Source organism: Thunnus thynnus, chromosome 11, assembly GCF_963924715.1.
Source record: "Thunnus thynnus chromosome 11, fThuThy2.1, whole genome shotgun sequence".
Taxonomy (NCBI): domain Eukaryota; kingdom Metazoa; phylum Chordata; class Actinopteri; order Scombriformes; family Scombridae; genus Thunnus; species Thunnus thynnus.
Window position 1 is genome coordinate 25,773,423 of NC_089527.1, and position 15,116 is coordinate 25,788,538.

A 15,116-nucleotide genomic window follows, 5' to 3' on the forward strand; every position below is an offset into this window, starting at 1 on the left:
TGAGAGTGAGAACAGGTGTTTAGATGGATGTAAGACGCATTGAGAGTTGGTATGGCTCAGAAAGATGAGGACCTAAATCCTGGACATTGGCAAGACAATCACCTGCCCTCCTTGCCTTTGCCTCCAGGGTGCTCTACCAGCAGCAGAACCAGCCTATGGACGCACTGCAGGCCTACATCTGTGCTGTTCAACTGGACCACAACCACTCCGCCGCCTGGATGGACCTGGGCACACTCTACGAATCCTGCGGCCAGCCGCATGACGCTATCAAATGCTACATCAATGCTACACGCAGCAAGACCTGCCTCAACACTGCTGCACTCACACAACGCATCAAACTGCTGCAGGTAGGGCTGGCATTCAGATGAATAATACCATCAAGCAACCCCGTTTGTTAGATGTTGTGGAGTATTTTGGTGTGTGTGTGTGTGTGTGTGTATTGAAGTGATGTGTTTATTGCCAAGCATTTCCAAAGCAATCAGCTTTTTAAAAAAATGCAGATTGTGCTTTTTGTCATTTTGATTTCTGACCACTGAGATATGAATAATAATTCATATTGGTGTGTTTAAACACATTTTTTTCTCACTTGTAATTGTAAAGCATACATTCATGGCATTGAACATTTGTTATATTCTGTATACACTTACCTGAAACGCCACCTTTTGGGTGACAAGTAGTCTTGTGTAGTGCCTTTCTTGTTGGACTCAAGTTAAGCACTAAAGTATGTGTCTTACACAATTTCTCCTAGGCTCAGTTGTGTAACCTACAGCCAGGTAGTCTGCAGAATAAGAGTAAAATGCTTCCTAGTATTGAGGAGGCGTGGAGCCTACCCATTCCTGCTGAGCTCACGTCCAGGCAGGGGGCCTTGAACACTGCACAGGCACAGCAGGTGAGACCCAGCTTATACAAGAGACTCCAGCCTTTTGGAAACTACTTGAACAATATATTTATGAGGAATATTAAAGTGAAGCCTTGCTCTGATACTTTCAGATGTTTTATCCTAAACAGACAGTATTAATGTATTTAAAATTCTAGTTTACACTCTTTACAGTTAATAAGGGCTGTGGCGACAAAAGATAAAATGGGACAGAGTCTGAAGGAATTGGAGCAAGGCCTGTATTACAGTAATCTAATTATTTGAGTAGTTGACCCTCATAGCACCTCTCTGGGTCACATGACAATTGTAAAAATGATTAAGGAACGCTATAAAGAACTTATTATTAACGCAGAGATGTCATTGCAACATACTTGGCAAACTGCAAGACTGAATATGCTGCATGTTTAATGGATACAGTATATTAAGTAGTATAAATGCATGTGTTTCTGTGTCATGTATTTGACAGTTTTATCTCAGTTGTTCTTTTAAAAAATGATTCAAACTGGAGCAGCTGGTTTTTACTTGTCACATCCCTCATTAGACAAATCTCAGCCATGCACATTAGGTAAACAGGCTGATCCTGAACCACCATCAACACATCTTTGTTTTGTTTTTTTGTACACATCTGCGCTGTTTTCATGCAGTTTTGTCTATTACAATCTTGAACACTGACATCATCCTATTTTGGAATAACATCACTTCCATCATTAGCAGTTGCTCTGTTTTTAATAAAAGTAATTCGAAGAAAAACAGATGTTAGTTGACTTCTACTTGCTCCAGTATTGAAGTTTGAGGTGTGAGTGATTAAATATAATCAACTTTTATGGGTAATCATTATTTATGATGTGACCCATGGCTGGGAAGGCGGAAAAGTGTCAACAACCAGTGAAAACTCTGGAGTGACCAGAATATGTGGTCTGCATGTCTAAACAACCCTCCACTAATGCAACTAATGTTGCATTATCCCACAATCACAGCATGAATACTCTGATTATGACCTTAATCAACAACTGTCAATTAGATTAAGGTGTTACCACAAACCATATTTTAATTGGAGTATTGCCATACATGCATTATTTAAACGCTCAAACTGTTGTGCATGTAAATGTAGTCAGTGTATCCGATGTCATTGTGCAGAAGAGTTTGGATTTATGATTGTGTTTTTCATTAGATTAGTGCACATTTTGAACTGTGGTTTTGTTGAAGAAGGGAAGAAAAGAACTCACAACTTATGTTCCTGTGCTGGATTTCTAGGCCTGTAAAGGGGAGGCAGGCCAGGCCGCCAGCAATCACACAGACCCACAGGCCAGTCCTGCCAAAAGGAAACGCACTGCCAGCCCAGCTAAGGTACTGCTAAGAACATTAACATCACTATTCTGCTGAGCAATAGAGAGGTTGAGCAGGGATACAGATTTTCTTTTTCTTTTTGTCTCGGGTACAGGGTGCTGCAGATTCATGGGCAAACAGCCCCAATCAACAGCAGATCCCCAGCTGGTACCTAACGCCACAGAAGCTTCAGGTAGGAACCCTCTCATGTCTTGTATGCTAAATTGAACATTTTTGTTTGCATTTTATTTAATCTGGCATCGAAAAAAATTCAAGGAAACCTTATACACTGAGTCAGATGTGCAGAAATTCACTCTCAGAATTAAAATACATGGTTTTCTCACCCCTGAAGCTTGTCTTCTACCCAGTATAGGTTATAGCATAGCAACAGAGCCGACATGTGTGGCCTGTGAAGAGAACTGTGATTGGTCAGCTTAGGCTTCGGTTGTTTTGGAGATTTTTGATAATGAGGCATCAACAAAAGAGCCTGCTGTAAACTGGGCTTCACAAGTTTAACTCCACCTTGATAGGAAAAGGAAGTGTGAGCAGATGCAGGTTGCTAAAAATACTGGAAGCTTGACATCAAAGACACAAGAACAATCTTGATGAGTGGGTATGATGGACAGATCAGCGGGAAACAAAAAATACGTGTGTCCTTGGTAAAGTTGATTAATAAATACCAAGTTGAACTCTTTTTAGCCTCTTCACAGGTGTGCAAAATCAAAAATGTCCATAAACTATTTATCACGTAGATGTGTACAGTATATGTAGATGAGTATAAACATAAAAGACCAAACATCAGTTTTACATCAGGCGTTTTGGACAAAAACCATTTTTGTGCACAGATCTTTAGTTTGAAGCCATTTCTTTTCTGTGCAAACTATGTAGGATTTGTTTAACTGATTGTTGAAACTAATTTTGAGCTTCTGAATTAACACAAAAATGTTTAAAATGTGCAGCTCCTGGATCACTTGCGGACCAACCAAGCTAACCTCAAGCCCCTCCAGGTGCAGATGCTGGAGCAGTTGGAGAACCAGTTCTCCCTCATGCAGCAACATCAGCAGCAGGTACACACACGCTACTCAAGTTCAGGAGTTCAGCATTAAAACTTTAATGAACCTGCCAAGTGGGCCGAGCAGTAGAGTTTTCTTTGAGTTTATTAGACAGACAGGATTAAGGGGTAGGATTTAATCTCTGGTCCACGCTCCATAGCAGAAGGTGATGGCCATGCACCTAATACTCTGGTTGCAAACTGCCGTTATAAACCAAAAAGAAGATGTTTTTTCAAACAGAGTGGTTCATCCTCTCAGCTGAGATGTTTCCTATCTGTGCAGCCGAACATAGCTGCTCCTCTATGGACCGTTTCACCCTGACGGTCTCGGTGCTTCCTCCGCAGGCTCCACTTCACTCAGCTGCCTGACTACCTGCTGCTTCTTCTCATTTTAACCTGAATAACAAACCAGGGCTCGGTCGGATCCACACGGAGAGATGGGGCTAGCTGGGAGGTTAGCAAAGCATTAGCCACAGACGGAAGCACAGCCAGCTAGCCTCTCTCTGTGTGGATCCAAACGGAGCACTGACCCCCATATCAGCAGAAATGTTCATTACGGGCTGAAGCAGATATTTCATTTTAAAGCCTTTATCAGCAGATACCGATGATGTGCAGATATTATTGTGCATCCCTACATAAATGTTGCATCTGTCATGTGATGCTCCTGTCTGTCTGATAAGTTCACTTGTACTGATTTAGCAATACAGTGAGTTATTGAGAAATTGCAATGTTTGTCAGAGTTCCTGTTTGTTGATGAGAACCACTGCTAGATGCTAACAGTTTAGCTACACTGCAGATATTTTGTTGTTCAATGGGCAAATCTCCCACAAGGTTTGAATTCTCATATTAATTCCAAAACCAACGCAACGCTGTTACAACTTATAATACTATTATGTTCAGTAATGTGACGTGTTAGAGAGTTTTTCCTAATGGATCTTGATGTCGTTTTCTTCTCTCATCTGTGTCAGATGAGGCAGCAGGCAGCAGCGGGTGGCCAGCCACGGCCCAGCCTTCCCAATGGTCCTTTGGCTGAGTCCTCTCACCACCACGCAGGCCTCTCCCGCACCTCCCCCCTGAATCACACAGCCATCCGACCCCCGTGTGTCACCCAGCCCACAGCCAACGGATCCTGTTCTTCAAGTCCCTCGTCGGCGCCACTGGGACACCAGGACACGGGCTCTCTGGGCAAAAATCACACCCTGGGACTGGGAGGTGGCGGCACGAGCAACGGAAACGTGCCTTACCCGCAGCAGAACTCTCTACCTCACAACTGCACAGCCGCCAGTCACCCCAGCACCAGCAGCACTACCAGTAGTCCCAGTCATGCAGACGAGGCATGGAGGAGCCAACAACGCAACACTACCACTCAGGTATCCCAGTGGCTCCTCTGAGGTTGCCATGGTTACGACCTTTGCTTCTTTTTTCCCTCCTTTGTTCTGCATTTTCTTGTATTCCCTTTTTTTTGTTATGGTTAACATTATATGTGGTTCTGTTTTTTGTTTATTTCATGTATTGTGTATTTTTCAGAGTGCATTTTCTTGTCTTTCTCTCTGTCCAGGGGCTTCAAAAAGGTCCAGGTTCACATTCGGCAGGTCCCAATGGAGAACCCCCTTTCTCTTCCTCCTCCTCCCCTCAGACCTCTTTTTCTTCCTCTGGCATTCTGAATCAGGTTGGACATTCTTCTGGGCCCTGCACTGCCTCCTCCTCAGCCTCCTCTTTATCCCCCACCTCTCCCCAGACCACACCCAACCACTTGTCCTCACCTCCCCACTCCGCTACTACCTCAGGGGTCCACACCAAAGACACCACGCCTTCAGGGGGCAACAACAGCAGCAGTGGTGCTGCTGCCACTTTGCCATCAGGTCCTGAGGCAGCCGTCAGGCATTCCGCAGGGACACCCCTAAGTCCCAGCACCACCCCCGCGCAGGGATTGACTAATCACGTCCAACCGCGGGTGACGGACAGCTCTGCTAGCCTGTCTCAGCCTGGCTCTCCTGCCCCCGGCGTGCTCAGTTCAGACAATCCTCAGCTCTCAGCCTTGCTAAAGGGAAAAGCCAATACTACCAGTAATGATGATAACAATAACTGTAGTAACCACGGAGGGCCTTCCTCAGAGAAAATCAACAACGTCCACCCGGGTCTCCACGGTGCCGCCAAACCAATTTCAGAGAACTCATTGGCATCCTCGCCACTTTCAGCCACTGCTACACCCTCTCCACGCTCTGCAGACCCACATGCCACCAACAGCCTCTCCTGCCTTAACAGCCCGTCCAACACCAACAGTCAAGGGCCCACAGTCAACGGGAAGGGGCTGGAAGACTCACAGAGCCCAATGAAGGTAGAGCCTTCTGCAGCAGCTCATAAACACACAGTCCCTGCTGGTCTGGCACCCTGGTCCTCAGTTTCCATCTACCCTAGCTCCAGTGAAGTTCTCAAAGCATGCAGGTAAGAAGCCTACAGGACTCAGTTGTCTAGTCAAACTATGACAACATGTGGTATTTAAATTTTTCTTTAAATTTTAATTTAAAGAAAATTTTTTTTCTTTTGTGTGTGTGAGTTTGAGAGAGAGAGAGACACTGTGTATGAATGAATACATTGGGGAGCAGTAATGCACTGAATGGTTTGATAGTGGAACACTTTTTGGTCATTTTACATCTTTAAAGTCATTTATTTTTGGTGATTGAAATGTCTTCCTTCTCAAGCGCTCCAGGTGTTAAATGTTAGGCAAGCAATTATCTAAAAGTGTAGTTCCTGTACTTAGCGACCAATGAGAATTGATCATGATGGTAACTGTATGTTGGCGAAGCTCTGGTGGCTCTGGTTGTAATGTATTGGTGGAAAATGGCTAATAACATAATTGAATCAGTTAACCAATAAGGAGCTGTGTTGTTGAGTATTATTGAGCGAGTTGTGTGCAAAACACTGCTTAGTGCATTCACCAGCTCGTTGTCAACTGAAAAAGGTGATACCACATGACACTGAGTGATTGTGGCAGTTAAGCAGCAGCAGACACGTTCAGATGTGAAATCATGTGCAAAAGTGAGTAATGTGTTGATTTTTAGCTGCTTTTGGAAAATGTCACGACATTATGACCCTGCACTGTGTGCTGGTTGTATTCATCATCGTCTTGTTTGGGTACAAACTGACACTTTGCGTGTTTGACTCCAAATAACATTTTTCACTGTAGCATTATGAGGGCTGCGCTAATGTCAGACACAGATTTGATGAGTACATCTTTGGGTATGCTGGTGTGCCTACCTACAATTTTTATTCTTGTAGGGATCGTCATGATGGTGTAATATTGCTCCTGTCACTTTACAACACCAACACCTTATGTTGGGAGGTCCTCATCACGTTTTTTTGCCCCCAAAGAGAGCAAGAGTCTTGTAGTTTTTGGCCAGTCCTCATACAGGACCCTCTCCTTTGGCGTGTTCACATCATATCGTTCAGACCATAATTGTCAGAAAAAACATTGACGTCAGCCTCCTAAGTTGGAGATATTAGCGCTTTCTGACAGCTACAATATCTCCCGCTTGACAAAAAGCTGCAAATGTGTCAGTAAACCGCTGGAGAAATGTCTGTTACATCAAAATAAAATCCAGTATTGACACTTATGCAATCAGTCTGGCTAATTTAATAGGAGCTATAAACAGTTTGTATCTGGTTTCACTTGTTAACAAACTGCTACAAATATGAACCACAACATAAGTAGCCCATTTAGGCTATTTAAATGGCTCTTAGTGGGGGTAACCATTTTGGAACAATGTGAGCACTCCCAAGTCGCAACAACGGCACGTTGTTTTTTATGCCAGTGCATGAATGTAACATTAGGGCACGTGTTGGAGTTCCTGCCTCCTGTTCTTTCATGGGTCAGAACTGCTCTATCCCAGCTCACTGGCCTGCTTTATAAACCAGCTGTATCATGCAGTTTTGTAGACCTAACATGTATTTTAACCTTTATTTTACCAGGTAAGTAATGCCAAAGACATCAACTATCACCAGTTGAAGGGGTGACGGTTATGAATATAGAAATTGTCTTCTCCCCTGCCTTCTGGCATAGTGCAGTAGATCACAATGAACAAAGGACTGACAGTGGATCATCAGGCATTAGTAGTACTAATTGATTTCAAAAAAGAAAAAAGAAGGTTTGATCAGCTCATGATATGTGCTTGTTATACACATTACTACACTACTACAGTTCAGTAAAAAATAGAAGATTTGATTTGAAAACTAGCTTCTCTCTCAATGTGCTGCTTAAAGTAAAAAAAAATCTCAAATGTTATCTCAAATGTCCAAAAGTCAGACAGCTGCATATTTGATTGCAAGTGTTTTGATGTTAGCTGGAAAAGAAGCAACATAGTTTTGCTTGTAAAAGTTCTTTTTATTTTCAAGTAGCCTGTTCTGCATAGTACATAATGTTGCACATTGATGGTTGCCATTACTTGACCATAAATTGACTGATCTCCTCCTCTCCCCTTTGCTCCGGCTGCAGAAACCTGGGGAAGAACGGTCTGTCCACTAGCAGCATCATCCTGGACAAGTGTCCCCCGCCACGACCCCCCCGCCCGCCCTCCCCTCCACTGCCAAAGGACAAACTCAATCCCCCAACGCCCAGTATTTATGTGCGTACAGCCAACACCGTAGAAGGAGAAGTACTCATGATGTTGTTGTGTGCAATGTTAGAGCAACAGTATCTTGGCAACAGCAACAAATACAAACACTAGTTGGATCCTCTTAATGTGTTGATTAATAAGTCTGGTGTCGGTCCACCTTCCTCTGACTAATTTCGTGTCTCTTCTCTGACATACAGCTAGAAAACAAGCGGGATGCCTTCTTCCCTCCTCTCCATCAGTTCTGCACCAACGCTGCCAACCCGGTCACCGTCATCAGAGGTCTGGCTGGAGCACTCAAACTCGGTAAGAGGCTGTTCCACATGTGCACAGAACATGGACTTGTCTTTGCTGAAACACGTTACAGACCGAATTTTTATTTTTCAGCGGTCTGAGTCTGTTTGATTTATCGATGCAGCTGTATGCATGGGTGATGTTTCTGTCTTTTGCTGTCTCACGTGGCTTTGTGGGTGTGTCTCTGTAATCATGTGAGGGAGTGTGTTCTGTGGATGAATTTGACATGTATGGCAACAGCACCACCTGCAAGTGGAAAATGTTACTGCACGTGTTGGAGAAAACTAACATCTGCTCTTCTTTTACATTTATGTAATAATGATCTGACAAATTGTTTATTGTTTATTTATTAAGAAGTTGTGTTGCAACAGTACCCCACCCACACACCTTCACCCACCTGCCCCACTCCCTTTTTACTTACTGTTGGTGAGATTGGCAGTTCCCACCCTGTTCTCCTTCAGTCATAGGATCACTAAATGACGCAATATACAACAAAGTATTTAGGACATGAATATAAATAAAAAGCATGAATCAAAATCTTTTTTTTTATGTTAGGTAAATGTTTTAAACACTGCACTTGACTTTGCACTAACCACTCTTCTTCTTCTGGCTTCTTCCTTCCCATCATACAGACTTGGGCTTGTTCTCTACCAAGACACTGGTTGAGGCGAATCCAGACCATCTGGTGGAAGTGCGGACCCAGTTGGCTCAGCCCACTGATGAAAACTGGGACCCCAGTGGCAGCAGGAAGATGTGGCGCTGCGAGAGCAGCCGCTCCCACACCACTATCATCAAATACGCCCAGTACCAGGCCTCCTCCTTCCAGGAGTCTCTGCGGGTCAGTGGGAGATGGATACACGCACTTGAGATAGATTAATACTGGGCAGTGCACCAAGCTGGAAAACGCTGGAAAGCTGTGCAGCAGACTAACTGGAGTTGAACCAGTGTTTTTGTTGCTATTTATTAAACTCAGAATTCAAAACCATAAGATTTTGTCCACGCAGGAATGCACACACAGAGGGGTTGCTAAATATTTGATCAGATATAGATTTAATTTTAACCAGTTAGTTGTTTTTTGGTACAATAAGAATATTGTAGTTTGGTCAGACTGCACAGACTTAATAAATAGCTTTCAGCTAATTCCACAGACTTTTTCCAATAGTTGACAATACTTTCAATACGTTTTGTTTGTGGTAGGAGGAGAATGAGAAGAAGAAGGAGGTGGAGGCGGAAGCAGGTTCCTCAGACAGGTGAGTTTTCTTTGCCTTTCTGTCATCTCAGATCTCATTTCTCAGATTTTGTGCTTTTTCTTTTCCTGTAACTAACAAATGATGTACTCTCATGTCAGTCTGATGCGGCGAAGGAAAGGTCCTTTCAAACACATCAAATTCGGCACCAACATCGACCTCTCTGATGACAAGAAGTAAGTGAACTGTGTAATATATATCAGACCAAACAACGTCACGTTTGTCTGGATAATGGAAGAAAACATGGTTTGTCTCTTTTAATTGTCTCACGCTGCATGTAACTTTTACTCTGTACAGGTGGAAACAGCAGCTTCAGGAGTTGAGTAAGCTGCCAGCCTTTTCCCGGGTGGTTTCAGCCGGCAACCTGCTCAGCCATGTAGGACACACCATCCTGGGCATGAACACTGTCCAGCTCTACATGAAGGTGCCAGGGAGCAGGACACCAGGTACACATGGACAGAATTAACATTGCTGTTTCTGTATTGTCATTTTTGTCACTCTGTTAGTAATTACATCTTTTCCTTTGTAGGTCACCAAGAGAACAATAATTTCTGCTCAGTCAACATTAACATTGGTCCTGGTGACTGTGAGTGGTTTGCTGTGCCTGAACCGTACTGGGGCGTCATCAACGACTTCTGTGAAAAGTACGTCACCAGACACGAAACATTCTTTTATAGCTCATTTCTACATGTACGGCTGTGTATCCCGAGAGTCGACACTGATAGCTATGCATGTGTTTTTTTTTTTTTTTTTTACAGGAACAACATTAACTTCCTGATGGGTTCCTGGTGGCCCAACCTGGAGGACCTGTATGAGACCAACGTGCCTGTTTATCGCTTCATCCAGCGTCCTGGAGACCTGGTGTGGCTCAACACAGGCACTATCCACTGGGTTCAGGCCATCGGCTGGTGCAACAATATCGCATGGAATGTCGGACCCCTCACAGGTAAGAATAAGACCGAGATGAGAGATTTTAAATAGTCTTACATAGGAAATGTTTTATGGATGTTGATGCTCATTACTGTGCCGCCTGCTGAGAGAAACAAAAAAAAGTATCCATCAAAACTTGTCAGTACAGCGTCCAGGTGCAAGCATGAGCAGCTGCATGCTGCTAACAGAGAGCCCGTATGCTTTGTAAATCTCCGATGGATAAACACTTATCCAGTGTTGCACCAATGCACAGATGAAAATGAAGAATTCCTCTCTGTTTCTGTCAGCCCATCAGTACAAGCTGGCAGTGGAGCGCTACGAATGGAACAAACTGCAGAGTGTCAAATCCATCGTTCCCATGATCCACCTCTCCTGGAACATGGCCAGGAACATCAAAGTGTCAGACCACAAGCTCTTTGAGATGATCAAGTAAGAACTCACTGTTTCTGTAAAGACCTACTTTCTAACTGGGTTAGAGCTGCAAAGATTAGTGGACTAATCAATGTGTCTATCAATAGAAAATGAATCGCCAACTATTTTGGTAACAAAAAAAATTCTCTGGTTCCAGCCTCTTAAATGTGAATATTTTCTGGTTTCTTTAGTCCTCTGTGATCGTAAACTGAATGTCTTTGTGTTGTGGATTGTTGGACGCATGTTGAGCTTTGGGAAACATCAAAATTTTTCTCCATTTCATGACATTTGATAGACCAAATGACTAATCAATTAATTGAGAAAATAATCAACAGATTTATCGATATTAAAAACAATCATTAGTTCCAGCCTTAAACTGGGTGCTTTTTTTTTGTTTGTTTGTTTGTTTGTTTTTGTCACACTGAACTCATCCAATGTGTGTGTGTTAGGTATTGTCTGTTGCGCACTCTGAAGCAATGCCAAATGCAACGAGAGCTGCTGTTGGCTGCTGGGAAGGAACTGGTGTGGCACGGGAGGACCCAGAATGAACCGGCACACTACTGCAGTATCTGTGAGGTAAGCACCCGTAGACTCAACCTCACCGAGATCCTTACTGCTGCAGGTGTGTCATGTGACTGGCACTGTTCTTCTTTGTTCACGCTTCTCTGCTCGTCTCTCGTGACCAGGTGGAGGTGTTTGACTTGCTGTTCGTAACCAGCGAGAGCAACAGCAGGAAAACATACGTGGTGCACTGCCAGGACTGTGCCCGAAGGGGGAACGCTAACCTGGACAACTTTGTGGTGCTAGAGCAGTATAAGATAGAAGACCTCATGCAGGTTTATGACCAGTTCACACTTGTAAGTATGAGGCACAAAACCACCAGCAGTACCTGTCCTATTCAGACCATCACAACCAGTCATTGATGTTTTATGAGTTTTGTCTGCAGGACTCAGTGTGTTTTCTCTCCGCAGGCGAGTCCCTTGCCTTCCTCCTCTTGATGGTAACATTCTGTTGTTGAGGACAGTTTGAACCACAATGGACTTAATCGGAAACTCTCCGGAAACCTTCTTTTTTTCTGATATTCAGGAAGTAAGCCGGCAGTCCTCCAACTGCGCTCTGTAGCTATCCCATAAGGCAGCTGCGTGAAAGCTGTGTGTCTATGCAACCTGCCCAGAGTGGTGTGCCTCCCCCCAGTGGACTGGAGGGTGACGGCAGCTCCTCCTGTCACCATGACCAGACTGTTCTACTGCTGGCTCAGCTGGACTTCTCTAGAAAAACACACATGATCCCACATAAAATGATGAAATAAAGTTTTGTACATATTATGTTTTAACTGGCAACATCGTCACACAAAGACTACTGACTTCATGGTTTTCTTTTTCCTTTTTTTTTTTTTTTTTTTTTTTTTTTTTTTGTATTCTGTTTGTGGGTTGATAACAAAAGCTTTTGTTTCCTCCCCTCCATGAGATGAGTGATTAGCATAGCTGGTCTTTTTGTATGTTAGGTAGACAAATCCTTGATCAGGAAAACAAGATTTAAAAACTGTTTTGTAATGTGAAAAGTTGAGTGATATATTCTTTGCAACATTTCCCCAGTTTTTTCTTTCTTTCTTTCTTTTTTTTTTAAATCAGTGAAAACTTTATTTGCTGGAACTATGACGAGTCTTTGGTTACTTGCATTGGGGGGAGAGGAAATAATTTGTAGACAAACAGCCAAGTCACAGAGAAAAAGGGTTGCACACAGACAAAAGAGTGAACTTTAATTTGTGTCTTTTTTATTTTGATGTAAATTTACATTATTTATAAATGCATATTTATTGCTTGAAAATATTTGTTGATGGAATGCTGTAATATTTTTCTTGAGTACCTGCCATTAAATTTGAAGGAGCCTTGTGATTTTGAGCACGGCCCCTCATACATTTTCTATATAAATAAAACTGCTTAGTAAGCATTGTACAGAGACCTTACCTTGAAATTGGTTTATTGTTTGAAGGATGTTTTATGCGTCAATAAACAAAAACTGTCTTTATTTACATCTGCAGCTTTTTGTACTCATTCAGAATTTTTGAATTCTTATGATATTAATTCAACTAAAGCAGCTCCTTGCTTCATTGGCTCAATATCTTTTGCCCTGACAGTTATCCAGTAAAACAAAGACCCTCAAGTTTTGAATATGTGCATTAAAACAAGCTGTTCTGATTTCTGCATAAAATTACAGGGAATTAACAGAAAGATGAAATGAGGCCAATACTTCTGCAGTAAATCCAGTCTAAAAGCTAATAAGTCTATATTTTGTGTAAATCGGAGACTCTTTCTTCTATTATACATTATGTAATGTGACTTGCACAAGAACACTACAATAAGGTAGATCCATCTAGTGTTTGGACTAGAACCTGGTTTGTCCAGCTGGTTGCCTCTGCCAGAGCATCTCTGTCAACGACCGGTATAAAATGTGTGAGGAGCTGCTGCGCATGCTCAGCTGATCCTGTACTGACTGAGTCCACCTGGCAGGAGGGGTGTCTGCAGAGAACGACGAAAGCACCAAACACAGAAAACTGAAAAGCAGAACTGAGAGGTTAGTGGGTGTAAGTTGAACATCTGCTGGACAGATGAAGGGTGTTCATAGGTCTCAGAATATATACGGGTCGGTGGGCAGATAATAAGGCAGTCAAACAAAGGTTTGTTTATGCCCCATGGTTGCCTTTTCCTATAACACTGGCTCACTCTTCTTTATGGAAACATGAAGTATACTCAGACATGACTTGTTCTTCCATAATATGGTCACACTCAGCATGTTTTCTATCAGGTTCAATTTTCAGGCTTTCAGTTTTGAAATAGCCAAAAGAAACAAAGTCATTGACACTTCATAGAAATGATAGAAGATATACCGTGGATGTGTACTTCTGATTTACTTGTGAGCTGTATCAAAAAAGAGATTTACTCTGATCCAATGAAGCAAGAAAAGTGACAGTAAAGTTATGAAACATTAAGTCCCCCTCCACTCAAAAATATGTTTTTCTTCTGGTTGCTTCACTGTGCAGAATGATGTATGTGCAGAGTTTCTTTTCACATTCATCTGTTGAAAGTGGAAAGTTTCTCTGTGATCATTGAAAGTTTTATTTTATTTATTTTATTTTATTTTATTTTTTTAATTTTTTGGACAGGCATGATTTGTGATATCACAACTAATGATTGTGGTCCAGTAGTCAACTTACACAAGTATGATGTGGAAACTTGAAGCCTCCGGTGCACAAACACTGCAAATAGACTTTACAGTGAGGTAGGAGACATCTTGTGTTCAGCAGTTAAACTTATGAAATGAAATATATTTACGTATTCACACATTCTGGATTTTTTAATGAGGAAGGAGCAGTAGATGCCATTTCAAGGATTTTAATGAGGTAAATATACTTTTTTGTGGAAAAACCACATTAGACACACATTATTGTTCCCAACAGAGTATTATTATGTCTTTAATAGATGTCTGGAGGGGATCTTTAAGGTTTTTAGCACACAGTTGGTATATTGGATGGACTGCTATGACATTTGGTTCGGACATCCATGTTCCCCACAGGATGAAATCTTAAGACCTACTAATACCACACCAACACATGCCATTTTCACCATAACTGGCTCAAAAACAAACTCTGGACCTAAGATTTTATCCGTCTCACAAATTGGTTTTCTCAACAATGAGCACCATTATTACATGGTGGGAAACGGTGTTCATATTAGGTTTGGATTTGAAAAAAAAAAAAAAAATCCCCTTTATTCTTAGTGAAGAACACATGAGAGGCACTGGAAAGTTCACGGCTGCCATTTGTCCATCTCAGTTAGTCTTCTCGTCTACATGAGGCTGCCAGGAAAAATGTAGCTTTGCCAAGTGGATCACCAGGAGGACCATTAAAAAAAGTTTCACACATAGTACAGTACTTCAGTCCCCCTTTTTTTTTAAAAATTTGTCACACAGCTTTAGAACAATAGCAAAATATTAGGCAGATTGCAGCGTACTCACTCACTGTTTGCAACCACATACACACTGAAATATAGGTGCAAACTATGCATGTTTGCATGTAGAAAATGAAGGAATAGCTTTATTGGATGTGAACCAAAAGCAAATGAAGGAACAGTTCTGGGCTACTGAGCAAGTGAGAACAATACAGATGGCAGAGCGCAGATGAAAGATTCCTTATCCAAGTCCAGTCATACATGCTTAGTTGTCACTTGAGATTTAAAAAAAAAAACAACCTTCTATCTCCTTTTAATACATAAAAAGAGTTATATATAATAGCCGTAACACAGTGATGTAGGGTGCTGCATTGGACGATAAACTCACATAGCTTCACAGACAGACAGCCACTGTGCGATTCA

At 42.3% G+C, this 15,116-nt stretch overlaps 1 protein-coding gene across 2 annotated transcripts in view; it reads left to right on the forward strand.

Moving 5' to 3' along the window:
* Positions 1-12,778, forward strand: part of kdm6a (lysine (K)-specific demethylase 6A) — a 44,232-nt gene extending 31,454 nt beyond the window's left edge. For both annotated transcript variants that reach the window (XM_067604131.1, XM_067604132.1), the window contains 19 exons: positions 128-347; positions 749-889; positions 2,132-2,224; positions 2,319-2,396; positions 3,163-3,270; positions 4,223-4,624; positions 4,813-5,699; positions 7,747-7,876; positions 8,065-8,170; positions 8,791-8,996; positions 9,356-9,408; positions 9,507-9,581; positions 9,703-9,851; positions 9,935-10,049; positions 10,164-10,351; positions 10,623-10,764; positions 11,196-11,322; positions 11,433-11,603; positions 11,718-12,778. In XM_067604131.1, the coding sequence (XP_067460232.1) occupies positions 128-347; positions 749-889; positions 2,132-2,224; positions 2,319-2,396; positions 3,163-3,270; positions 4,223-4,624; positions 4,813-5,699; positions 7,747-7,876; positions 8,065-8,170; positions 8,791-8,996; positions 9,356-9,408; positions 9,507-9,581; positions 9,703-9,851; positions 9,935-10,049; positions 10,164-10,351; positions 10,623-10,764; positions 11,196-11,322; positions 11,433-11,603; positions 11,718-11,744 (3,418 nt within the window). In that variant the 3' untranslated portion in view covers positions 11,745-12,778. The remainder of the gene's footprint in view (positions 1-127; positions 348-748; positions 890-2,131; positions 2,225-2,318; positions 2,397-3,162; positions 3,271-4,222; positions 4,625-4,812; positions 5,700-7,746; positions 7,877-8,064; positions 8,171-8,790; positions 8,997-9,355; positions 9,409-9,506; positions 9,582-9,702; positions 9,852-9,934; positions 10,050-10,163; positions 10,352-10,622; positions 10,765-11,195; positions 11,323-11,432; positions 11,604-11,717) is intronic.
* The last annotated feature ends 2,338 nt before the right edge of the window (positions 12,779-15,116 follow it).